The sequence below is a fragment of the Enhydra lutris genome, unplaced genomic scaffold (assembly GCF_002288905.1).
Source record: "Enhydra lutris kenyoni isolate GAN:26980312 unplaced genomic scaffold, ASM228890v2 scaffoldscaffold55, whole genome shotgun sequence".
Taxonomy (NCBI): domain Eukaryota; kingdom Metazoa; phylum Chordata; class Mammalia; order Carnivora; family Mustelidae; genus Enhydra; species Enhydra lutris.
In genome coordinates, this window is record NW_019154139.1 from 548,003 (window position 1) to 573,151 (window position 25,149).

Sequence of the window (25,149 nt, forward strand, 5' to 3'; positions counted from 1 at the left end):
CTTACCAGCTGGGGCTGGGGACCTGGTCCTGTGGGGCCCTCTGACCCAGGCTCTGTGGGGCGGGGGAGGGACGGGTCGCATGTCTCATCACAGCTACAGGTAGGGGAAGGGGAGGGAGCTGGTGAGCTGGGTTCCCCACAGCAGCTCAGGGTTGGGTCCTGGGGGCCACCAAAGTAGGGCTTGGGGCTGATGTCTCTTTCAGTGGCCCCGAGCGTCACCCCGGGACTGCACAAGAAGGAGGTGAGGGTGGTGGGCTGCAGGGCGGGGCAGGAAGAGGAGCGGAGCTCACTTTGGCAGGGACTGCAGTTCCGGAGGGAGACCGCAGCCCGTGTAGACACCGTTGGTGATGCTGTATTCCAGTAAAGCACCGAAACAGGGATCCTGCCAAAACACCAGAGAGCCAGGCCTCAAAGCCCAAGCTGTCTGAGCGGCACCCTGTCCCCACGCCCTGCCCTCCTCAGGTGACTCACTCTGACCAGAACATGAGGGTTTCCCAGCACGATCAGCAAGGCTTTGGGTCTGGTGATTGCAACATTAAATCTTTTCGAGTTGGACAAGAATCCCAAAAAGTATCTATCATCTTCAAATCTATCTTCATTTGACCGTACCTAAAAAAACCACAAAGAAGTAAAAACGGTAAGTTTGGCATGGAAAGAAATACGACATTTTAAAGCGTTTAAAAGCATTAGACATCAGTATGACTCCATTTTTGGTTAAAAAAGGAGACAACCAGCACTGTGGGGAGAGCCTCATGAGACCCTCTCACGTGTCTCTGGGTGCAGGTCCCCTTTATCCCACCCGCACTCTCTGACTTATCTCAGTCAGGAGAATCTGACAGGGAAAGAGTTGTGAGAATTAGAGCTGGTGCTCCCCGGTGGCCGAGCCGCTGGGGCCTTCTTGGGTGGCGGCCGTCTCCTGCTCGGCCCCTCCGTCCCCTTCTCTTTCGGCGCCCTGTGCCTCCTCCTCCAGTGCGTCTCCCACTGCTTCCCGGATCGCTCTGCTTTAGTCGTGTGAGGGTAGCTGAGTTTCTAAGGCGCCCCCACAGTCGGGACCTGGGATGCCGGAGCACCCCACCCTGCAGTGGCTTCCCTGTGCTGGGGAAGGGCCTCCGGCACGTTCTACGGGGAAGTACCAAGAACCCGACAGACATTGGGCGGCGTCGGACACACCGCCACCCCTACTAAGAGCAGGAGCACCTACGGTGGAGATGATGACGGCCAGATACTCCTGCCCTTGAAACTCCTCCACCGATCCAACCTTTATGTCCATCAGATCGACACTGCGCAAAAGAATTTTGATTTTTTCCACCTTTGAAGCAGATAAAAGTAGAACTTTACAAATATGACCATTTCTTTATATATTTAAGCATAAGCCAATATTAACCAATATGCAATATTGCTTTTCAATTCCAAACCCTATTTCATCTGGGTTGACTGGAGCACAAATTCTGCTTTCAGACCCAGTGCACTAGGGGAAAGGGGACAGCGTGTGTCAGGAGCGCAGCTTCTGTCTCCCCATGGTGCGCAGGAAGGAGGGTGGAGGCGCACGGGCCTGCTGCTCTGTGGACGGGGTCATCTCCTTGGGGACAGCGGAGGGACCTTCGGCCGGGCAGAGCCGAGTGGCTGGACAGAGACCTGGAAGCAGGCTTTGTACAACCACCGCAGGAAGGCAGGGGCGGGGTCTCTGGGAGGCACGAGCTCCTGGAGGAGGGGACTAGCCGTGGTGTGGAAACAGGACCCCGCACTGTGTGTCTAGAGACAAGGCTCTCCAGTGGGTCTTGGCAAAAGAAAAGCCGATTTGAAACCCTGGAGGAAAGCATGCAGTACGGGAGAAAGCTCGGCATGAGGGAAGCTTCTGTTCCCTGGGAGCTTGGAGGGTGGCCCCTCGCCCGCCAGCCAGCATCCTGTCCCCCACCCCGCCAGGGTCTGAGCACCAGGACTCTGGGGGTGGGGTGCAGGGCCGGCCAGCGGGAGCCCCCTGCTGGGCGCGGACGCAGGTGCAGTGGATGTGGAAGGACTCCGTGCCGCGTAGAGGAGCTTGTCTCCACCCTTTCCAGACTCCCAGACCAAGGACGCTCAAAGGAGCGGTGGGCAGGTCCACACCTGCTTCCGGTAGGGCGTGATCACACCAATGTCACTGGCGGACACCTGGCCGGAGAGGCCCCTGGCCAGCAGGCAGCAGTAGCGCAGGACCTGGACCGCCTCCGCAGCGTTGAACCACGACGGGCTCCTCCCTTCACGAGCTTCGCTGCCCTGAGGTAATCAGAGGACAAGGGAGGGGGACATGCATCAGGACACTTCATGTGCTCAACACATGCTTGCGAAGGGGGCTCTGAGCCAGGAGGGAGCAGAGGCTGGTGTTGGGAGTGCGGCACGAACGAGAGCGAGAACACCCCACCCTCCCAGTGGAGAGGCGCAGCACAGCCCCAAGAGGAGCCCAGAGAAGGGCTGCTTGGGGGCAGCGCGTCATTTGCTGCAACAGGAGTGGACGGTCAGCGAGGCGTGCGCCGACACAGCCACACGCAGGAGGGCATGCTAGGACAGGGAAAGGTGACCGGGGGCCTAGGGGGCAGGGTTCAGAGCAGACTGTGTGGCCTGCGGAGGCAGCTGGCCAGCTGTGGTCAGCTCAGCAGGGGCCAAGCACAGCCCTGCCACGGAACAGGTGACCATGCACCCAGGGTCCCACTCCCTCCCCACAACTAGGATTGGGCCCGCTCAGCCCACCAGCAAAGACGACAGACGGTAGACCAACAAGGACGTGAAGGTGTTCAGCATCACTAATTGGGGAGACACAGATCAAACATCCAAGATGCCGCCACACACACACACACACACACACACACACACACACACACACACACACGGCTACTACAGAAAAAACAAAACAGGTGTTGGGGAGGATGTGGAGGAACCGGAGCCCCTGGACGCGGCTGATGGGAACGTAAGTTGTACAATCACCGTTGAAACCAGTGTGGAGGTTCCTCAAAACCTCAATTCCAAAAAGTCGTTCTGACCCAGCAATTCCACTTCAGGGATTTACCCAAAGGAAATGAAAGCCGGCTTCAGAGAGACACTGTCCACCTGTACTCAGAGCATTACTCACGACAGCTGAAACGTCCCCTGCGGGACGAAGGGACAGACAAAATGCGGCCCGTGGGCGTCGTGGAACAGTCCTCAGCCTTGAAAAGGAAGGAGCAGCGGACGCCTGCCACGACCTGGGGGAGCCCCGAGGACACGGTGCTGAGTGAAACCAGCCAGACACAGGAGGACAAGTCCTGGCCCCACTTCTAGGAGGCAACCGCAGTGGTCAGACTCGGGGACAGAGTCGACGGTGGGGCCGGGGAGGGGGCGCTTTCTCTCTCAAATAAGTAAAATCTTAAAAAGAGAAAAAAAGTATATGGAACTTAAATTCCTCGAACAGAGATTGGGGGTTGGGGGATGTCCTTAGAACACCCACCAAACCGGATACACGTTTGGCCAAAGATTTCTTAAAAAAAGATCTTATTTATTTATTTGACAGAAAGACAGCGAGAGAGGGAGAAGCAGGCTCTCCACTGAGCAGGCCAGGACCCTGGGATCACAACCTGCGCTGAAGGCAGATGCCCAGTGACAGGCACCCAGGTGCCCCAGCCATACATTTTTAAAAGCAAAGAATTTCCAGGCCTTAGTTCCTGATCAGAACCTAATAAAAACAGAAATAAAAAAAGAGGTAAAAAGCATTCCTGGCCACTTGGGCATTAAGAAAAATGCTTCTCTATAACCCTTGGATCCAAAAAGAAGATAAAAACCAAGTTATAAAGGTCCAGAAAGTCATGAGAGAAGGGTCTCTCAGCAGACACATGGGGAAGAGAAAGCTACAGGATGGCATCCCCGGTGCCTTCCTAACTAAGAGGACGAGGAGTATGGGAATGAAGTGCCCGTCTTACGGGAATTACAACAAAGAAAAATAAGGAAGTCAGTAAGGGGCTGCTTAAAGAGAAAGCTGAAATTAATGAGCGAAACAGAGAAGACATAAACAAGTCCAAAGCTGGTTTTTTTTCAATTAGACCAGGGGTTGCCACATCTTACTTGTAAAGGGCCAGACAGTATCTCAGGCTTACCGGGGCTTTGCTGACCTACTCAACTCTACCGCAGGACGAAGTCTGAGATCAGCCACATGTCCACTGCGGTGCAGGCTTCCAACTCTCCTTTACCAGGACAAGACCACAGCGACCTTGGTGGTCCCTCCTTGGGCCGCCCCGGGGTTCAACCCCACAACGTTCACACAGCACACTCTACTGAGCCTCCCCTGCTGAGATGTGCTGGGCACGGGCATGGCGCCGTGAGTCAGACGGACAGAGGTCCTTCTAGAACCTCCCCAGGAGAAGGTGTGAGTCAAAGGAACTCCCATGAGGGGGTACTTGCCAGGGAGCATGTCTGACATTGTGTCCCGAGGAACTGGGAGTGGCCTGCGGGAGCCAAGAGTGAGCGTGCAAGGGGAGGGCAAGGGCCGGGCCCCGCCGGCAATCCTGAGGCCACTAAACTGGTGATAAGACCCTTTTGCTCAAACGAAGGGCGCAGACCATGTTCTCTGCAACCCAGCCCCAGAGCCCTGGTCCCCATTTTGTACTCAGGACATAGACTGGAGTCTGCGACACAGGCCCTTAAAAAATCCTTACTAAATAAACAAATGTTTCTGGACTTTGTTTCACTGACCTATAGGGTTTTTTTTGAGCTTGAAACTATGCTTTTATTTGCTACAGTTTGCAGTATGTTATCCAGCTGGCTTTGTATTTCCTCCTCCTACAAACACTTTTGGCACTTACAACACATTTACACACTTACAATCACTCTCCTGTGAAAAAACCCATGTGGCTTCTATGTAGGTCACACGGACATGCGAGTTACTGCGGGCAGGACGATACTGGGGTCTCCGTTCAGGGCCGCTACGTGCCCTCTCGCTCCACGCGCTCCGCTAGCGGTTTCCAACGCCACGGCCCACCCCGCTTAGGCTGGTTTCTGGATGGGCCCGGAGAGACCACTGCTGCCCTGCTCCATCTCCTTGCTTTACGGATCTACAGGAAAGCTTCTGAGGACGGACAGAGCAGGAGCGGAGTGTTCCCCGGAGAACGGCACAGAAGGCTGGGAGGAGACAGCAGCCCACGGGGCCTTGTGCTGAGAGCTCCGAGTTGGGAGGTACTGGTCTCACCACGGAACCCCTCGCCTTGAGCTCTCTTCTGCCCAAAGGGCAGGCATTCCACAGCTGCACCCGAACACGCAACTACCTGTCCAGCCGCTTCCGCGAGCAGATGAACCCGGGGGCCTGAGGTGGTGCTGCCGTCACCTGGGCCCACATACCTGAACGCAGGCTGCGTGGAAAGGGCAGACGGCACCCCGGGCGCACCCCAGCACTAGCTCCTCCCGTCCGAGGGTCCGGGTGCAGCCCCAGGTCTGGATGACTACGTGGGGTGGTTAATGCAAGAGGCGACCTGTGCTGCCCGACGACAGCCTCCGACACACACCGGCTCCAGGGCGCCCCGGTCATTTGCGGGATTGCCGAGGATCTCGCTCTTCCCTGCCAGGGAGCCCCCACCCACCGGTAAGGCCATGGTGAGTGAGGGGAGGCTCCCCCACCCCCCAGCAGTGTACTCACTCGACTCACGCACTCCTGGTGGGCACGGGAGCCCCTAGTGTCCAGGTGCCCTCGGCGCTGCTCATCGCCCCGGCCTCCCAGTCCCTGACGCGGCAGCTTTAATGCCCTCCCTTTAGGGTGACATTCCGATGCCCACTTGGCCGGCAGCCTCCGGAGTCTGCTCCGTATGCGGTCACCTGCGTGGCTGATGGGCCGCCTTGCAGGGCCACAGGCCTTCCCTACCGCTCTTTATGCGTCCGCCCCAGAACGGCCCTCAGCCCACCGGCGACGGGTAAATGCTTCCCGAGCGCCCGACCTGAACGAAACACACTCGGTGCAGGACAGCGCCGAGGGCCCGAGGGCTCGCTCCACGGCTGGAGTCGAGCCTCGTCCTCCCAGGCCGCCCTCAGTGCACAACTCACCCTCACGCCGTGGAAGACGAGGGGGAAGCCTTTCTTGGGTAACTTCTCCCAGCCCAGCAGGGAGGTGACCACCGTGGGGTCTGCGCACACTTCCAGCTCCTTGTGGTAGAAGAGCCGGGACGGCAGCGCCAGCAGAGCTGGGTGGGACCTGTAGTTCTTCACGAGCTTCGTGACCTGCAAGGAGAGGGCTGGCAGCAGGCCCAGAGCCAAGTTGGCACACGCAGGTCGCATGTCTGTCCAAGAGAAAAATGCTGAGGACCCCCTCAGATCGCAGCCCCAGGGCACCCTCTTCTCTCTCCCCCCCACCCAGCTGGTCACCTGCCACTGCATCAGGAAGCTCATGTACCTCCAGGGACTTTCTGAACTATTAGTTGCAGATGTGCGATGTAACGATTCAACACGTGACTCCGTGCGCGTCACGACCCCGCCCCGTGACCATCCGTGCGTTCTCTGTATTTAACAGCCTGTTTGGCTCATCGTTTTGTTTCTTAAATTCCACATACGAGTGAAATCACGCGCTGTTCATCTTTCTCTAACTTATTCCACTTAGCGTTGTTCTCCCTAGATCTGTCCACGTCATTGCAAACGGCAGGATTCCATTTCTGAGCGCTGCGTAATAGCCCACTGCACAGACACACCACATCTTCCTCACCCGGTCATTTCTCAAGTGACCCAGTGGACACTTGGGTCAGAGCAGCCCTTTCTTGAGAGGACTAAAGTGTTCCCACCACCTTTTAAAGATTCTACTTATTCATGGCCAGGGGTGGGGGGAGCGGGCACGCTCACAGGGGGAGAGGGAAGCAGGCTCCCCGCTGAGCAGGGAGCCCAATGCAGGGCTGGCCCCCAGGACCCTGGGATCACGACCTGAGCCAAAGGCAGAAGCTTAACTGACTGAGCCACCCAGGTGCCCTTAAACTGTTCTCTTTAAGACCATATAATAAAATATTAATTTCACTAAATGAGCAAACAGGAGAGCCGGGCTTAAAACGATCCCTACCAAACCAAACCAAACCAAACAGACCCATAAGCCAGAAGCAGTTCTTGGCTTTGCAGAGCCAGGGACGGTGCAGGTCTTAAAGGCCAGCCGTGATCAGCCGGTGACCGGTGACCTGGAGCAGACGGCAGGCCGGCTCATCAGATCACGGGGCTTTGGCTGGGGGACTGAGATGGGGAGAGACTGGGTGAGCTGAGCTGCCGGTGGTGGTCTTGGTGCAGCTGGTGCTGACCGCGAAGGGCTTAAAGCCAGGCGAGGAGGTGGCAGCAGGGATGGCGGGCCACGGTGCCCCTCTGTGGGCTCCTCCTCAGCTTCTGTAGGGCTGCATCCACCTCTAGGCCCCACTCTCCCCTGAAGTCCTGAAGGCACCCCGAAAACATCCTCCTCACCTGTGTCCCCAGCCCCCAGAAAAGGGTCTCCGGCTGTGCCATCCCCCGGTCAGGGAAAAGGGACGGCAGTGGAGGAGGACACGTCTGTGGCCATGGACTGGGCTGGCAAGTCGGGCACTGCCCGGGCCCAGGAGTCCGCAGGTGGCAGCTGCTTGGGCACTGGGGGACTTCGCAGCCAGGCCCCCGGGCAGGGTGGGCAAAGAACACTGTCTGCTCCAGGTCCAGACTGCCCTGGGCCTCCCCAGCTGGGCCACCGGGCCTCAGGAAGAATCCATCCCGGGCCAGGCCGGCCCCAGGTGGGGAGGCTGGGGGACCGGGAGCCGTTGTGCGGGGGACACACAGGCTCCGTCCACCCAGCCCCGGGAGCTGTTGCTGCAGCGGCGGACACGCTGTCTGCTGCATGTGTGAGAGCAGTCCTCTCACTCCCAGCCGACTGGAAGCCACAGATGTCCGTGTTGCAGCCTGAACTGGCCCTTTGTCCATCCCGTGTCTCTGTCCGTCTGACAGATCCTCCTGCCCACCTGGTCCCGAATCCAGCCTTGGCCATCCCGGGGCCACCCGGGTGGGTCACCTCAAAAGCGTAGGCAGAGGCAGAATCCGACAGGCGAAATCGGCGTCTCTGTCCCATCCCCCCAGCCGCAGACCCTGGGAGTCCACAGAATTCTCCAGGGAGCTGCAGGCGTCCTTCCCCTTAGGTTCCTCCTGATCCGCAGGCTGGAAAATGCCGAGGTTCTGGAGTCTGACCGGCCCGTCCTTACTCCGCTCCCCACAGCTGCCGCTCCCTGCCCCCTTGTCTTACTTGGCTCAAGACTCCTCGACCCACCCCTGTGGCTTCCCCATCTCCGCGCCACCACGGCCTCCCGCCTCTCCAGCCTGGTTCCCCGAGCTGTAGGCCCACTGCTGCTGCGCCCAGGCCTCGGGAACTCGGGCCATCCCGCCCTTCTTGCCCTGGTCCCGCAGAGACGCAGGGGAGGCTCCTGGGCACAGGCCGGAAGGTAGCTGTGGGGCCTGCTGGCATCCATGGGGCTTTGCACGATGCCCGGCGGTCCCTGCCGCTGCGAAGGCTGCAGCCGTGGTGGGGGACCCTGACCGTGAGGCTGACACACGTTGGGTGGCACTGGCAATGCCTGCCGATGGCTGCACAGAGCACCCGGGCCTGGCTCCCCGCCGGCCACCAGGGCGCCCTAACCCCCACTGCGCTGATGCCGGGTATGAAACACGTTTCCTCTGTCCCAGGGATTTTAACGTCCACCACCTGACTGGAACGCACGGTCCCTGACAGAAGAGCTCCTGCCCCGGGAGACGCATCTGGACGGCAAAGCTCCTGAGAAAGACGGTTTGCTGAGAAGCACGTGCTCTGGAGCTGGGGCCTCTGAGCCCACGCACTGGCCAATGGGCCTGTGTTTTCCCAGAAGAAGTGGAAATCGGGGAAGAGAAGAGAGAGCTGCTCAGATGGTCTCCTGGGTCCAGACAGCTGAGCGGCCTTCCTCGGGGGTGGAAGGGCCAGGCTGCATTCACTGTCCTGTGGCCCTGGCTTTTACACAAACCCATGAAGCCTGGTCTCGGCTCAGGTGCAGGTGGCCAAGAACACAGCCCCTGGGACCCACAGCCAACTTGAAGCCCTGCTGGGATCTTGTAGAGCCGCTGCTGCGGTCACCAGCACAGGGAGCAAGAACCACTCACGTTCTGCCTCCAGCTGGCCTAGAGCACCCTTCAGTACAAGGCGTCCTCCCCCCTGGGGTCCTGGGGTGAGGACCCGGGAGGCCCCACAACTTTCGGGCTGATGGCAGCAGTATCACCTCAGTCACTACAGCATGTCCCATCTCCAAGATGCTAATCAAAACCCCAAACTCAATTACGCACCTCAGCTTCTCACTCCCCCAAACCAGGCCCTGCATTAGCCTATGGGGTGCCGGGGAGAGAGGTTCTCTGCCCCCAGACACTCCCTGTAGCTTAAGGGCCTCTGGGGAGAAAGCAGGTGTGGGGTACTCAGGCCGGGGCAGCCCTGCCTCCCCGTCTGACCTGTGCCTGCGCCAGAGGCTGAGGCTCCCGCCTGAAGGAGGCCGGCACACAGCGCATCCCAGCTTTGCTGGAGGCCTCCCCTTCCTCCAGCAGCCCTGGGGACATGGGTGCTGGGTAGCCTAGATGGGCAGGGGGCTCTCTGCTGCCCAGTCTGGGCCAGCACAAGTTCACCACCTGCTCACGTGGTCCTCAGAACCTCCTGAAGGTCCAGTGCCCCCGGCGCCCCCAGCTCCCACACGCTCTCTGGCCTCCTCCATTCTCCAGTGGGTAAAGGGTCTGAGGACCGACAGCCTGACATGGGTCTCAAGCTATTTCCAGGAAAATCTGCCCAGAATCACTGCATCTCTTTTCTGCTCACTGCTAGAGTTTAGAAGTAGCGCTCGTTTTTGTAGCGTAGGCACTGAGAGACCACGCCCCTTGGCTCATCTTACTGAGGGACCCCCGAGACCCACGGTTCTAGGGCTCTAGTGTGTTGGGGGCTGTGGCGGGCTAAAATGCAGACTGCAAAGCCCATCCCTCAAAGTGCTTGCAGTGGGGCTGAGGAGAGACTGCAGGTTAGCCAGCAGACCGGCCCCACAGGAGAGCACGGGGCCTTGTCCTTCAGATGACAAGTTAGAGGCTCTTTCCTGTGTTCCCATCAACCCCGATTCAACTGCTGCTGTGTTTGGCCCCACAGAACCTCTGCCCTCGGGCTCGGACGGGACTGCCTGGAACTGCGGATCCCTGTGGGCCTGTGAAGCACCCGTCTGAGTGGCTGGGACGGAGTGCTGGCCAACGTCCCCTCTGGAATGGGAGGGGGAGTGTGAGTTCTCTGCCTCCTCCCCTCCCCTCCCCTGGGAGCAGCGCAGTGTAGGCAGGGAGCAGAGCCCAGCTACAGGGGAGGCAGGGACTGCGGGGAGCCACAAGGACGGGGATCCGCGTGCTTACCAGCAGGGGGTTGTAGGCGCCGCAAGCCCCAAAAGCGTTTTCGTCCCGCAGGTACACCTGCCGGGACATCAGTCTCTCCAACATAGAGACGCTCAGCCCGTAGGCCATGGCGAGTCTGGACTTAATGACGGGTCCGAGCTGCATGGGGTCTCCGGCAAGGACAATCTGCAGCACACGAATGGGCAGCCATGCTAGAGCAGGGGGACCGTGGTCCCACACACCCACCACCACAGCCAGGAGAGGCCCAGGACACAGGTGTGGGGGCCCCGGGCAGGCAACAGCCCAGCCTCCCGCCTTCTGATGGCCGACTGAGGGTCCCTGAGTGTAGGCTGGGAGGTGGCAGAGACTCAGACTGGCAGGGCAGCCTCTGTCCCCGTCATCTGAGCACGTGCCGCACCCTTCCTCCTGGACACTGCCCTTTGCCTACCCGTCCTGCCAACTCCTGGCCCACGTGGCAGCCAAACTAGATCTGCTCCCTGCTCGGTCTCTGTGCCGCCCCCGCACCTGACAGTCGGGATGGGAGGAGGCCAGTGTCCAGGGGCCAGAAGCTGGAGTGGTTCTGCAAGTACACTCGTGTGCCAAGAGCAGGCTAAGGGGAGCTTAAGAGGACCCCAGGCCATTCCCAGGGTGAGCACTGAGGAGGCAGCTGGTGTGAGCAGGAGAAGCCCAAAGCATCAGCCTAGGGTAACGGGGGTCAGCAGCTACGGGCAGGGGAGGGGCAGAGTGGTCAGTCTCCGGGAAGCGAGCCAGGGCCCTACCTGCAGGTCCCCACCCAGCTGCACAGTACCTCTTAGTGCTACTTGAAAAACAAATCCAAGGGCAGAGCGGCCCTTCCCAGGCCTCGAGGTGGGAGATATGGGACTGAACACAAGGCCCAGCTTCGCAGCCTCTGGGTCCTTAGCACCTCGCCCGAGCCTGTCACCCTGGGGCTGTCCTGGGCAGAGGCCGAGGTCGGGTGTGCAGAGCACCCAGCAGTGCAAGGGAGATGGGAGGAGAACCACACAGCAAGCGGGCCTTACCTGGCCGTTGGCGTCTGAAACCAGCCCCAGTGGAATCAGGCATTCCGGCTCACTCGCCTGTCCCGCTTCGTCCACAAACACGTGTGTAAAGTGTCCGACTCTAGAGCCAAAGATGTCCTCAGTGGTCCCAGTGTGTCAGGCAGCAGCCGACACCCCGCACGGCCGCGTCCGCCCCGCCCCGGCAGGCCGGCCAGGAAAGTGGGATTGTCTGGTCTGGGTGAACTACAGGCGCCGGCACCGGGGACTCCGGATGCGGGGCCTCTTGTGCTCTTAAGCGGACTCCGAGACAGACAGGGTGGGGGGCGGGAGCGCGCACACTAATGGGAGACTGTGCGGGCAGGGCCGTGACGGGCCCCATCAGAGCAGATGCTCTTCCCATTTGAGGCCTGGCTGGGACACAGCTCCACTGCCCACAAACCACGTGATCCTGGGCAGGTCGTGGTGCCTCCGTGCCTCAGTTTCCCCGACTTGGTGGATATGAGAACAGGGTGAGCTGGTCCGTCTGAGCGACGCCCCCACATGGTGGCTGCCGTCCTCCCTGATTCGCACTCTCCGGCGCGCGTTCAGCTAGGACGACAGCCAGTGCTCCAGGCGCAGGGGGCCCAAGGGAGAGAGCAGAGCATGTGCTCTGGGCCCCAGGCAGCCCCTGCCCCACCAGATGCCCGTAGAAAAGATCTGCGGCAGGGACCGCACGCTGAAAGTCCCAGAACCGCCGGCAACAGGACACACTCTGGGCTGAGCCTGACAGGAACCCCATCAGAGCCCTCTGGTGTGCAGTGAGGCAGCTCTGGGTCCCCATCTTCCTCCCTCCACTGGGAGTCCGATTACAACCCCACCACGACACCCGCGGGTCCCCCCCTAGAAAAGACGGGAAAATCACACGCTTCCATTCTTCTACCTCATGTCCCAATTCCTGATGAAGAAACTCAAGATTACATATCTTTCTTAGGATATAAACACTTGAGTTTTCCATTTTTAATAACCAGCTTAAAGTTATTTTTATCCTTTCACACTGCTGCGCGTTTACACCCTCTCAGCTTTGCGCGGCCCCAGCTCCCGCTCGCTCCCCAGCTGCTGGGTGGGGGTTCCGTCCTCACTCTCTGGGGTCTGGCCTGGCCCCCAGCCTGTGTCCTCATGTCCTGCCCTGCACAGAAGCTCCACGAGGACACCGATGCTGCTTCTGTGGGTCCCTGCGGCCCGAGCCACACCAACGCCCACCTCACACCTATCTGGTAGAAGAGCCCCGCACTGCTGCACGTCGTGATGATGACCCTGAAGCGGGAGGCCTTCCAGATGTCCTCTCCGTCTCTGCAGTACGTCTTGATGGCGTCAGTGACTGTCTGCAGGGAGGCGTGCGGCCAGCTCACTTTCCAAGTATTACTTTTCGAGTGTTTATTTTTTTAAAAGATTTTATTTATTTGACAGAGAGATCACAAGCAGGCAGAGAGGCAGGCAGAGAGAAGGGGAAGCAGGCTCCCCGCTGAGCAGAGAGCCCGATGCGGGGCTCGATCCCTGGACTCTGAGATCATGACCCGAGCCGAAAGCAGAGGCTTAACCCACTGAGCCACCCAGGCCCCCGTCAAGTGTTTCCTTAAATTGGACATCATCACAAAGCTGAAGAGAGTTCTAAAACAGAACACCCTGTTCCCACTTCTTAGTTCCCAGTTCTCTTAAAGCAGAACATTTTACATTTTCCTGTCAACTTACCCCATGTTCTACAGACTCTTCAGCCCCGAAGAGAACACAAAACCTGCAGAACTTTCTCCCAAAACAACTGTACATTTCCTAGATTCCGTTTCTTTTGTTAAGCAAACCAAGAGCTTCTAATTTTCCCAAAGGAATATTTATAGATAAATCAATAAAACAGAACCCAAAAGGAACAATACATTTGGGTATCAAATAAGAGAAAAACACCAGCATTCAATAAAGCGGAGAATGCCAAGGGTTCCTGGGTGGCTCAGGTCATGATCTCAGGGGCGTGAGACGGATCCCTGTGCTGCGCTCAGCACGGGTGGGGAGTCTGCCTGAGACTCTCCCCCATCCCCTCCCCCGGCTCTAACCAAAACCCCATGGGGAATGCCCGGCTCCCAGAGAAAGGAGAATGCCGTTACCGTCAGGTGCAGGTGGGCGGGACCCGTCTACCCCGGCCGGCTGTGGCGGCTCACCTCCTCGAACCTGCAGGTGGCATTTACGCGGACCATGGCACCAGGCCGCAACACCTGGCTGTCGTGCAGCCGCAGACACACGAGGTCAGCCGCACTGTTGGAGGGCGCACACACCAGTATCCGACTGTCCGGCAAAGCGTAGTACACCTTCAACCAGGACACAAGACACACAGGGGCATAAATGTCAACCTGTCCCGTGCTCGTGCTCACCACGCGGGCTCACGCCAGCCCCTTCTGTGCCTGAGGCCCAGCTGTGGAAACACGCAGGGATGGTTCTGCCCCTCACGTGCGTGTGCCAGCAAGACACGAGAGGAGGTGAGAGTTCTGTTCTCCAGGACCCTAACCTACCCCCCTCCAGGCCTCCAGGCCCCTAACCTAACCGCCCCCGCACCCCGCACTGAGGCAGAGACGGCGTCGGATCGGTTCGGTGCGTGGCTCGCACATCACGCCAGCGGCACACTCAGCACACGGCTACTGGTCTGAATCCCGAATGACACAAACACCTCCACAAGCTCCGTCTTAAACACAGAGACACGGACACTTCGGCACAACAGTGGCTTAGCTACTGTTAAGAGAACTTCTTCAACAAAATTTCATGTGACTGAATGGTCAGCCATTCCTTTTTTTCTTTTTAAGGACTTTATTTTGCAGTTATCTCTACACCCAACATGGGGCTCAGACCCAAACCCTGAGATCAAGAGTTGCGTGCTCCACCGAGCAGTCAGGCACTCCAGAATGGTCGGCCGTTCGGAGGGGAGAGCCCTTTCTAACCTATGGAATAAGCTTTGAAAATCCTATACATTCCCTTAAAAACTGTGAAACAAACTTGGCTACCCATGAAATAACTGGGATTTTTTCAAGCTTGTCCTTCCTTCCTGACGACACAAGCGCGGCACTCGGCCAAGGCCGCTCCCTGGGGTTACCTGTAAGACAGCCTCTATAATTGTCACCGTCTTCCCGGTTCCAGGAGGTCCGAAAAGAATATACGGGAGCGGGCGGCAGTCCCCACTCAGGATTCTTCTAACAGCTAACTTCTGGTTTTCGTTGAGCACAGGATTGAAAAATTCCTTTTCTCTCGCCCTGGGGACCTGCACTTCGTTTACTGTATTCAAAGTGAGAACCAGAGTCAGGCAGAGGTCAAACACCTTGGCACGACAGGAGCACAGGTCAGCAGGGGCCATCACGACGGCCACGATGTAGCCGGTCGGGTTCCCGCTACTGAGCTGTGCTCCACTGGGCAGAGTCGGGAAAGTCAACTTCATCTTCTGAGAGCCGAGATGCAGGCCACTCAGGCCGTGTGCAGCATCGCCTGGCCCGGGGTCTGAGACGCGGGCTGGGCGAGGCCCGCAGCAAGAGCCTGTAGTCACGTTCACGTCCTGAGCTGTGCCCTCACGGCTCCACTCGGCGTCCGGTCAGGACAGGAGTGTTCATCTCTCTGGCTGTGGCCAACACCCCACCCCCCGCCCAGGTCCCAGCTGGTCCCCTCTGGGCAGGAAGGAGCATCTCGAGGGGCCTATCTTCCAGGCCAGGTTCCCAAGGTTGCCCTGGCAGCCCTCACCATATGCACCCCGAAGAGCTGACTTTTCCACAAAGGCCGCCGGTCCCGGTGAGGCCTGGGCATCAGGCCACCTCTCCTGGGCTGCAGGCTTGGTGTGGTCCTTCGTGGCTTTCCTATTCTGGAGACAATCATGTAGAAAAACAGCCTTAAAGAAAAAAAGCTTTGCATCTACACAGGTGTGGAGAGTGACATAAGCACCTGCCCACGTTCTCCGTGTTTTATTTAACTCTGCATGGATCACAGGTTTCAAAACGCAGCAAAATACAGAATAGCTGAGAAAATTTGCTAAAAAGATTTCTTTTTTGAATTCCCTTATAAAAGTTAACATGAACCAACTAAATCCTGGGTAATGATGCCAGATCAAAGGGTGACACTTATCTGATGGGGCGTCTTTTCTCTTCCTGCATCCTTCCCAGTGCTCACCTACGAGGGGAAACCCACGTGGCTAAAGGCAAATCCTGGTCCCTCACCCCCCAGGAGCCCTCAGGCAGAAGCCCTTCCTCCGCAGCGGGAACGAGCCCTGCCAGGGATGGCTCCGGCGAGCTTCGGCTCCGAGGGGACCGTTGCATGCCTTTTGGGTACCGCCAAGGGCCGGCAGGTCCCGGTCAGCCGCGTTCCGCATCCTGCCCAGGAACTGGTTCTGTGGGTGCTTCAACACACCCGCTCTGGCCCGGACCGGGGGAAGCGGTTTCGGGCCTCCCGTGCTGCAGACCACACTGTGATCAACAGCTCCGCACACTTATCTGTGTGCCGCCACAGGCTCACTGTGTTCTGAAGATCTAGTTGGCGTTATGCAACAATCGCACAGCAGCCCACCTGACACAACGACTTCTACAGGATGAATTCTAGAAGTGAAATTCCACAAAGTTCCTCGTTAAAAACGGTGTGCATGCCGAGTTTTAGTCCAGAAGGCCACAGCTGTTCCCTTCCCTGACGCTGAGTGTTCAGGGTATCACGGACACACGTTCACATGCGCCATCTAAAGCACACAACTCGACAAGATGACACAGGGACACACGTGACAGGCTAAACAGCCCTGCTGAGTCCACAAGATGCGGCTTCAGAATGCCCCCGCTGTCAAGGGCACGGTTACCTTTCCCAGAACGCGCCGCGTGTGAAGTCCAGATGGCGCAGGGTCCGACATCTTCCCACCGTGGAAGCAGCCACCGTGAGGCCCACAGACACTGTCCCGTGCACGAGAGCCGGCTGCTGTCACTGCGGAGAACCGCTGCACCCAAGCAACAGTGCCATTCCTCTTTCCACTCGCACGTGGGTGGCCCCGGGGCTGTGTCTGTGCTGGCCCCTACTGAGCGTGCTGTTGTGAACATCTGTGCACAAGCCCTTACGTGGACACGGGTCTTCTGTCTCTGGGGCCAGCGCCGGAAGGGAAGTGGCCGGACTGTATGGCCAGTGTGGGCCGAGCTTTCCAGAGGAACTCTTTCAAAAGCAGCTTGTACAAGGCTCCAGTCGCCGCGCATGCTCACGACCCTTCGTCCAGTTGGTCCTTCTAATTTGTTTGGTCACTGTCATCCATGTGTAGTGGTGGCTCACCGTGGTTGTTCCCTAACGACGGATGCCGAACATCTTTGCATGGATTTACTTACTGTCTGTGTACACGGCCCGATGATGGTTTGTCTTACGGGGGTGCGAAAGCGGTCCGCGTTCTGCAGAAACTGTACTTGGCATTTTGAATCTGTATCTTTTCTGTGCTAGCGATCTGTGGTACGAGCCCTCACGATGCTGGGCTGCGGCCACAGTTCCCAGTCAGCCCGCGATCAGGAGATGGACAGTCCCGCCGTCTTTCCCCTTGAGTACGGTGCACGGTCCGTTACACGAGGTACTCGACGTCTGATTATAAAGAGGCTTTGCATTAGCTGATTTTACCTTGTATGGTGTTATAAATTCGGTTCTGAGTACATACGCTCGTAAATACACGAGTTATTTCTGTATACTGACCTTATACCCTGTAAGCTTCTCACCTATTAGTTCCAACAGCTTCTTTTTAGAGTCCATCAGATTTTACACATCAACAACACGGCTGCCTTTTATTTTTCTTGCCGAATTGCTGGTCTACAACCTCCCGCACAGGGCTGAACATAAGTGGCAGGACAGGAAGTGCCCTTACTTTCACGGGAAAAGTGCATTTTGTCACTCACTGTGTAGGTTTTTTTGTAGGTGAAGGAAGTTCCCTTCCATTTCTAGTTTGCTAAACTTTTTGATCAGGAATGGATGTTGGATTTTGTCAGATGCTTTTTCTCTGTCTGCGGGTTTAGGTCTGTTCACATGATGAGTATCACGGACTGAGATTTTGGAATGTTAAACCAGCCTCTCATTCCTGGTGCAAACCACCCTTCCTGGTCTCTCTCATATATACCTATACATACATGCACGAGTTCTCTAGAAAAATGACCAATGGGATGTATGTATATATAGGTAAAAAGATTTATTATAAGAGATTGGCTTACGTGACTGCAGAGGCTGAGGAGTGTGAGGTCTGCCACCGGCAAGCTGGACACAGAGGGCAGGAAGAGGCTGATGGTCCCATTCAGGGGAGCTGGGCTGGAGAAGTCCCTGAGAGCCTGCCTGCTCTGTTCAGGTCTCACAGGAGGGATGCCCCCTACCCTGACCAGGGCACCCACCCACATGATCTCACCCAGAAACAAGATATAACCAGGCGTCCAACAGCCCAGGGCCCAGGGCAGCTGACACATCCCACTGACCAGCCCGGTGCCATTCACCTCTCTTCTGTCCCATCCGCAGAGGCTGTAGTGAGTCACATCTCTGTCTCCTCAGGATTCGGGGAATTTGTGTCTTCATGCTTTCCCCTCATCAGTCTTGCTTGAAGTTTAGCAATTTCATTGATCTTCTCTGAGAATCAGCTTTTGGGTTGGCTCACGGGTCCCTCCGCTGTTCTTCTGCATCCTGGATTACCGGTTTCTACGCCAGAGTCTCATTATTTGCTTTCCTTTGCTTAGTGTGTATTTTATTTGTTCTTATTTCTCTCGTGCTCTATGGAAGCGGCTGAGGTCACGGAGTTGAAACCTGTATCCTTCTTCACATTGGGCACTCGGGGCCATGGCCTCCAGAGCCCCAGCAGCAGCGTCCGGCTTCTGGCGGGCTGCAGTGCCACTTTCGTTTCGGCAGAAACATTTTAATTTCTCTACTGATCTCTTCTGTGATCTGGTGGTTACATCTAAGTGTGTTTTCAGTTTCTCAACATTTGGGGATTTTCCAGAGATCTTCCTGCAATTGATTTCTAACTTGATTCTAAGTGGTTAAACTGTATTTTGTAGGACTTCAATCTCTTTTAAATTTGAGACTTCTTTTGTGGCCCCAAATAAAGTCTGTAGCGGCGAATATTCTGTGTTCGCTTCTACACCAAGTGAACGTGTCCAACTCTTTCTGAGCGGTGTGCTCTACAAACACCCCTCAGCGGTGACCGGTCACTGTGCTGTGCCCATCGTCTCTCATTCTTGCCCAGCCCTGGGGGAGAAGGCGGACACTGCGGACAGTCACAGGGAGTCTGTCTGGTTCTCTCTGCTGCTTCATCAGCTTCCGTTTCATTCCCTCGAGACTGTTACTAGGTGCATATGTATCCGAGACTGTGATGCACTCCTGACGGTCATCTTCGTTACTGTGACACACTTACCCTGATCACCTGTGCTCGGAAGCCTACTGACACCGACACGGCCGCTCTATCTTTGTTTTGATCGCATCTCTCTTCCATCTTTTCCTTCTGACATATTTGTGTCTTTGTATTTAAAATGTGTTTCCTACAGGCAGCATATAGTTGGGTCTTTCCTCTTTATCCAGCCTGACCATCTCCACCTCTTAACTGCTGTGCTGAGACCACACACATGCATGTGGCGGCTGACAGCAGACTGAACTCTCTTGTCTTGCAACTTGTTTTCTCTGTCTCAACTGTTCTAAGTACACAATCATAGCCAGAGACGTCAGCACCCCATCTACGTCCATCACTGTAGAGGGGGTAGGAAGTAAGTCAGGTTACGGTACAGTTGTCCGTGTGTCCCTCTTTTCTGCTTACTTTTGAAATAATTATTTTGTGGTTCCCTTTTATTTCCTTTGCTGGTCTAGCTCTTTATATTGCTATCTTGGTAGCTGCTCGACGGTTTAGAGCATGTATCTTCAACTCATCAGTTTCCTTCAAGTGAATTACACCAACACAGTGTAAGAAATGATACTCTCTTCTCCCACTCCTGTTGCTGCTGCCACATATTTTAGATCTCCACGTTACAAACTCTGTAATATGCTGTTACTATTTCAGCTTCAAAAGGCAATTACCTTATAAAATTATGAGATTTTATTGTGGTGAGATTTGACTTCAGATCTGCCCTCTTAGCATTCTACTCTTTTGATTCTAGGAGTCTGAATTTTTTAGAGCTCTCATATGAAAGAAATCACGCACTATGTGTCCTTCCGTGACTGGCTTATTTCTCTGAGTATAATGTCCTCCAGGTCCACCCATGTTGTCACATTTTAGGGGATTTCCTTCTTTTTAAAAAGTCAATTATCTTTTAAAGAAACTTTTTTTTTTAAAGAAAAAGTTATTTTAACGCGTGTACCTATTTATAATTTCTGGTCCACCTCTTTCGTCCGGGCAGACCCTCACGCCCACTGGCATCATTTGCACGTGCTGAAGGGTTCTCGTGTCCCACGGTGCAGGTCACCGAGTAACGGTCTCCCCCCGTCCCTCAGCCCGAGTGCGTCTGAGTACGTTTTCCCGTCTTCGTTTCTGCGGTGCTTGCTGGGCGCGGTGTTCTGGGCTGCCGGTTTCTCCTTCCGGCATCGTCAGCTGCTCTGCAGCAATGAGACGTTCCTTGTCTCGAAGACTTGCTATTTGTAAGTGACTTTCAGGGATGTGATGTCCTGTGCCTCAGTGCGGTCTTCTTCAGATCTCTTACACCTCGGTCTGTCAGGGAGTCTCCTGAGTATGTAGGGCTTATGGTTTTCATCAAATCAGGAAAGTTTCCACTCACTATTTTTTCTGGTGTTTCTTACACTTCCCTCTCTGGGATTCCAACTGCACGGATGTGAGCCTGCCAGAAAGTGTCCCACAGCTCACTGAAGTTTTTTTTAATTCATTTTATATTTTAGAGCCTTTAAAAAAATCGTTTTATTCTGTTTCATTTTGTCAAGTTTCTGTTAACTGTTCAAGTTCACTAGTCTTTCTTTCTTTTTTTTTTTTTTAAAGATTTTATTTATTTATTTGACAGACAGAGACCACAAGCAGGCAGAGAGGCAGGCAGAGAGAGAGGAAGCAGGCTCCCTGCTGCGCAGAGAGCCCGATGCGGGGCTCGATCCCAGGACCCTGAGACCGTGACCTGAGCTGAAGGCAGAGGCTTAACCCACTGAGCCACCCAGGCGCCCCAGTTCACTAGTCTTTCTGACTATAGTATCTGGTCTGTTAATTGTCTATTTTTCATCTTAGACATTGAAGTTTTTGTCTTTAAAAGAGAAATTTGTCTTTTATTGTTTGTATCTCCACTGAACACGCTTTTGTATTCCTCTCCCTTAACAACCCATGGAGTATAGTCATAGTAACTGTTTTAATGTCCTTACCTGCTAATTGCTATCACTGCGGTTTTTTTTTTTTAATTTTTTTTAGTTGATTTCAACTGACTGAAATGTCTTAAACAAGCTGTGTTTTTCAGTTTATTTCTGGATTAGGTACCAGACATTGTGAATTTTACACCTTGATGGGTGTGTATTTTTGTATTCCTGCAACTATCCTTGAATTTTGTTGTGGGATGTGGCTGCATTACATGGAGGCCACTCTCTGTCGGATGGGTGAGGCAGCGGGCGGTGCAGGGCGGGACTGTCTGCACCCTCTAAGGACTCTGCTTGCTACTCTGTGAGTTCTCTGGCTGTGGGAACAAACCATGCCCAGCACTGTGGGGACTCAGGATTCTTCTCTGCTCTCGGAGATACTTTCCCAGGCTCAAGTCTTTTGACCCCAAGAGCTCTGTCTTTCCCGTGCTCTCCTCCAGCCGTGTGCCCCACGCACTCCACCCGCCTCGTCCTTGCACTGTCAGGTGTGTCTACTCAACTCTGTAGACCACAGGCCTCCCCCTTTCTGCTCCCTGGCCTGGGAACTCTGAAGGCGCTGAGCTGGGGCAATCACAGAGGCCACCTCATGTCTTCCTCTCTCAGGAATCACTGCCCTAGGATATCTGATGTGCAAATGTCACCAACTGTTGTGCCATGTGTTTTGTCTGATTTTAGATTATTTAAGGTGGGAAGGTAAAATCAGTCTCTATAATTCCATCTTGGTTGATGTACGGAATGCCCTTGAGTTTATGTGCAACTTAGCTAATCCGTAAGAAGGTAACGTTCTACATTTAAAAATATTAAGATTCAGCTACTCAGGAACGTTATTTGTACAAACAGCAACATTTCCCCCACCTCAAATCTCCCATCAGGATCACAAACCTTCCTTGAGAGTCAGGGCATGGAGTGGGCCAGAGAGTGAGGTGAACGGAGACAGTCCACAGAGGACACTGTGCTGCTCCGATAAAGACTTCTTTCTACTTTTTGATCAGGTAAGAAATAAAGATAATTTTAATGGAAACTTTTTGCTGTTTCCTTCACAAAATTTTTTGTGAATATGCAGGCATTCAAAAACTCTCTTTTTTTTTGATTTTTGGAAAGAAGCTATAAAATGATAAAAGAGTTTCTAATATATGTGCTGCCGAAGTGAGCATGGTAAAAGGGTTTCTAAATATTAGATATAATTAGAAAATTGTATTTATTATAAATTTAAACATGCTCAAAAAAAAGCAAATTCCAGGGCGCCCGGGGTGGCTCAGTGGGTTAAAGCCTCTGCCTTCAGCTCGGGTCATGATCCTGGGGTCCTGGGATCGAGCCCCACATGGGGCTCTCCGCTCGGTGGGAAGCCTGCTTCCCCCTCTCTCTCTGCCTGCCTCTCTGCCTACTTGTGATCTCTGTCAAATAAATTAAAAAAAAAAAAAAAAGCAAACTGCAACAGCACAGAACTACAGACTAAAACCTCCCATAGACATGGAGAATTCTGCTCATTACTGGAAACACAATGATAAATAAAACCACTTCTATTTTACTCATAAAAATAAACGGAACAGCCAGGACAAGAGCGGGCGCATAACAGGCGCTATGTTACTATTTACAGAACTGGGTTGGAGAAGGAAAAACTAACTATCTTTTTAAGGGTCATAAAGATCACAAATGTTAATAATGACTTGGTGGATATATATTCACCCAGACATGCTCTGTGCAGTATATCATTACACAAATCTGTGTGAGTGTATACAAAAAGCATATAATTTTCACGTAGAACAATAAGCTCATACGAACAGACCCATATCTGGGTTTTCCCCACCTACTCTCTGGTAGCCATCTCAGCCTCTTTGTAGTTGTGCATAAACCTTTATACTAAATCCACAGTATAAATATCTTAGTTTTATTTGAGCTGTGATTCTGGGCTACCTGCGAGCTACACTCCTCTAACACTCCACGCAACTGAGAGCCAAAACGTTATCTATTTAAATATTTCAATGTCATCATATCGATACCTTGATGGTGGGCTGTGCATCATTTTTGGTGTCTTGTGCATGGTTCCAATTCCCTGCCACTTGAGGAGACTGTAAAATGATTTCTTCTGGGAACAGCACTTTTAAAACAAGGTAAGAAGGTAGATATTAGTGAAAAACTTAAAAAAGATGAATAGAGGCACCCTGTGTAATTCAAATCTATGCCTTCCTTTCCCTTCTGGCTTCTGTACGCGGCTTCTGGGCTACAGCAGAACATCAGGACTGTGCATCGTTCGTAAAGCAGCCATCTGCCTATCTGCAGCTACAACAGTGAGTTCATACTAAGAGAGGAAAAGTGCAGGCAGTGACTTCATTTTCAATGGTTTAAGCTATTTTCATGCAGTTGAAATATTAAGAAAATACTGAGACTTGCCAATAGGAAGAAAACTTTGGACTGCATAGTTTTACTTGTAATATATGACTGAAGACACCAAGTTTTATACCAAATTTTACATGAAGCTTATAAAAATACTCTGGGAAGATGTAACACTATTATTCCACAAAAAGAATACCTTTAGCACCTAAGTGGATGACGTGTTCAAGTGCAAAGTGACACCGTCTGCTTGTGGTCCTGCCGGAGAGAGAACAACGTGGCGTGATGCACCTCCAGTTTAGAAATCTCAAGTCTAGCACTGGTCATGGAAATCTCATTACGTAACCGAGCCAACCTGCTAATGTAATCTTTACACAAAAATTATAAAGGGGCCACATTGGAGTCCGAGCTCCCGGCGTTCTCACAGGCCCTGCAGGGAGGCTGGAGCACCAAGGGCTCACTTTACAGTGTGTGTCTGTACGCAACATTAGTAGGAGTTTTACAGAAAAACTTTAAACAGAGACATGCTTGTCTCAGGACAGCATGGACTCTTTCCTTTCTGGGAATATTTCTCTTTTAAAGATAAAGAGCACAACTAGGAAAAAAAAAAAAGAAATATGAGGCATTAGGGAAATATTAACACTACTACATCAACAGCAAACTAATTTTGATTGGAAAGATTTAAACTGGTGAAATGCACAACTGTTAAAAGATAAAACTGAGGCCTATTAATAATTTTAAGAGTTTGGGCAAAAATTGATTCAAACCAGGCAGCACCCAGCCAGCAGGTGGAGAGAGGCCCTGAGGAGTTGTGCAGAATGAAGGACCTTTACGTCTAGAAAGCAGTGGGCACAGGGAAATTATCCCGGGTCAGACAGGGGGTGGCTTATCACAAGCTCCTTTCCTTCAGGGGCGGGCAGGGGTCTGCCGGGCTGAACACCTCCCCGTCCCGACCAGGCAGGTCCCGCCGACTGGCTGAAGATTCCGTTTCCGGGGGACCCAGAACGGTAGTTCCCTCCGGTGTGGTGACACGGGGCTTAGCATAAGCCACTCTGTTGTGGGTCTGCTGTTTCGTTTCTTAACACAACAAAAAGAATAAAAAGTGTAAAACCTCATCTTAAATGAAGCAAGACAAGGCCCAAAGTGCGAGCGGAGACAGACGTCTGTTCGTTAAGGGGCATCTGGCCTCAAACTAGGAAAGGTAGGAGGGCAGCTCCATACTGGCTCAGAGTTTGGGCCATATGCAGGTTTCTGGAAAATTCAGACTTGGGAGCTTAAACACCACATGATTGCTTGGTGAGAGGTCGCCATCAGGACTCATCTGCACAGTATGGAATTGTGGGGGGTAGGGTGGGGGCGTGTGAAGCTGGAAAGCCTGAGTGCACAAGCCCACCCCTCAGAGACCGTCCCTTTAGGGTCCCAGGCATGAAAGTTCCTGGCGACCTCACTCTGTTCCTTCAACGTAATCTTCAGCAAATACTAGCCTGGGATACAACAAAGTCCATCCAAGATGAGTAACAACCAGAATAGCGTGTAAAGAGGATCACTTAAAGAGGAAGAAACTGAGGAAGGACTAAACGCCTCGTCCCCTTCCAGTGGGAGGCTTTCCAACCTCTGTGCCTGGCTGACTCAGGGCCATCTCACTCTTCCAGAGGGGAAGGAAGGTTTCAAAATCTTTCAGAAGGCACAGGGGCACCTGGGTGGCTCATTCGGTTAAGTATCAAGCACTTGATTCTGGCTCAGGTCATGGTCTCAGGGTGATGAGATCCAGACCTGAATCAGGCTTCACACTGGGCGTGGAGTCTGCTTGAGATTCTCTCTCCTTCTCCCCGCTGCTCTGTCTCTCTAAAAGAAGTAAATCTTAAAGAGAAATCTTTTGAAAGGCACAACAAAGACTGGGACATGGACCAGTGTGGACCACGATAACCGTGTCAGCCGGCAGATCACTGCCTACTTCCCAGAAGCATGGAAAACAGAAACGGAGTAATACTCAGCAAGCCCCAGAAGCACAGTAAAGGAGGAATTCACCAACATGAAAATAACAGTATGTTTTTCATTCTAGACATACAAGAAAGGTTTGATCTGACGTGATCCAGTGGGAACACTTCATCCTACAAACAGGCTGGAGATGATAATAATCTCAA

General features: G+C 54.0%; 1 protein-coding gene across 1 annotated transcript in view; it reads right to left on the reverse strand.

Moving 5' to 3' along the window:
• LOC111157580 (Mov10 RISC complex RNA helicase like 1) overlaps positions 1–25,149 on the reverse strand; it is a 58,151-nt gene continuing 33,002 nt past the window's right edge. Inside the window, exons 14-26 of the mRNA XM_022519118.1 lie at positions 23,205–23,263; positions 22,675–22,772; positions 15,107–15,224; positions 14,472–14,650; positions 13,549–13,695; positions 12,602–12,723; positions 11,384–11,483; positions 10,365–10,529; positions 6,033–6,206; positions 2,103–2,252; positions 1,201–1,308; positions 471–608; positions 1–381 (exon numbers count right to left, since the gene is read on the reverse strand). Of these exons, the coding sequence (XP_022374826.1) occupies positions 286–381; positions 471–608; positions 1,201–1,308; positions 2,103–2,252; positions 6,033–6,206; positions 10,365–10,529; positions 11,384–11,483; positions 12,602–12,723; positions 13,549–13,695; positions 14,472–14,650; positions 15,107–15,224; positions 22,675–22,772; positions 23,205–23,263 (1,654 nt within the window). The 3' untranslated portion in view covers positions 1–285. The remainder of the gene's footprint in view (positions 382–470; positions 609–1,200; positions 1,309–2,102; positions 2,253–6,032; positions 6,207–10,364; positions 10,530–11,383; positions 11,484–12,601; positions 12,724–13,548; positions 13,696–14,471; positions 14,651–15,106; positions 15,225–22,674; positions 22,773–23,204; positions 23,264–25,149) is intronic.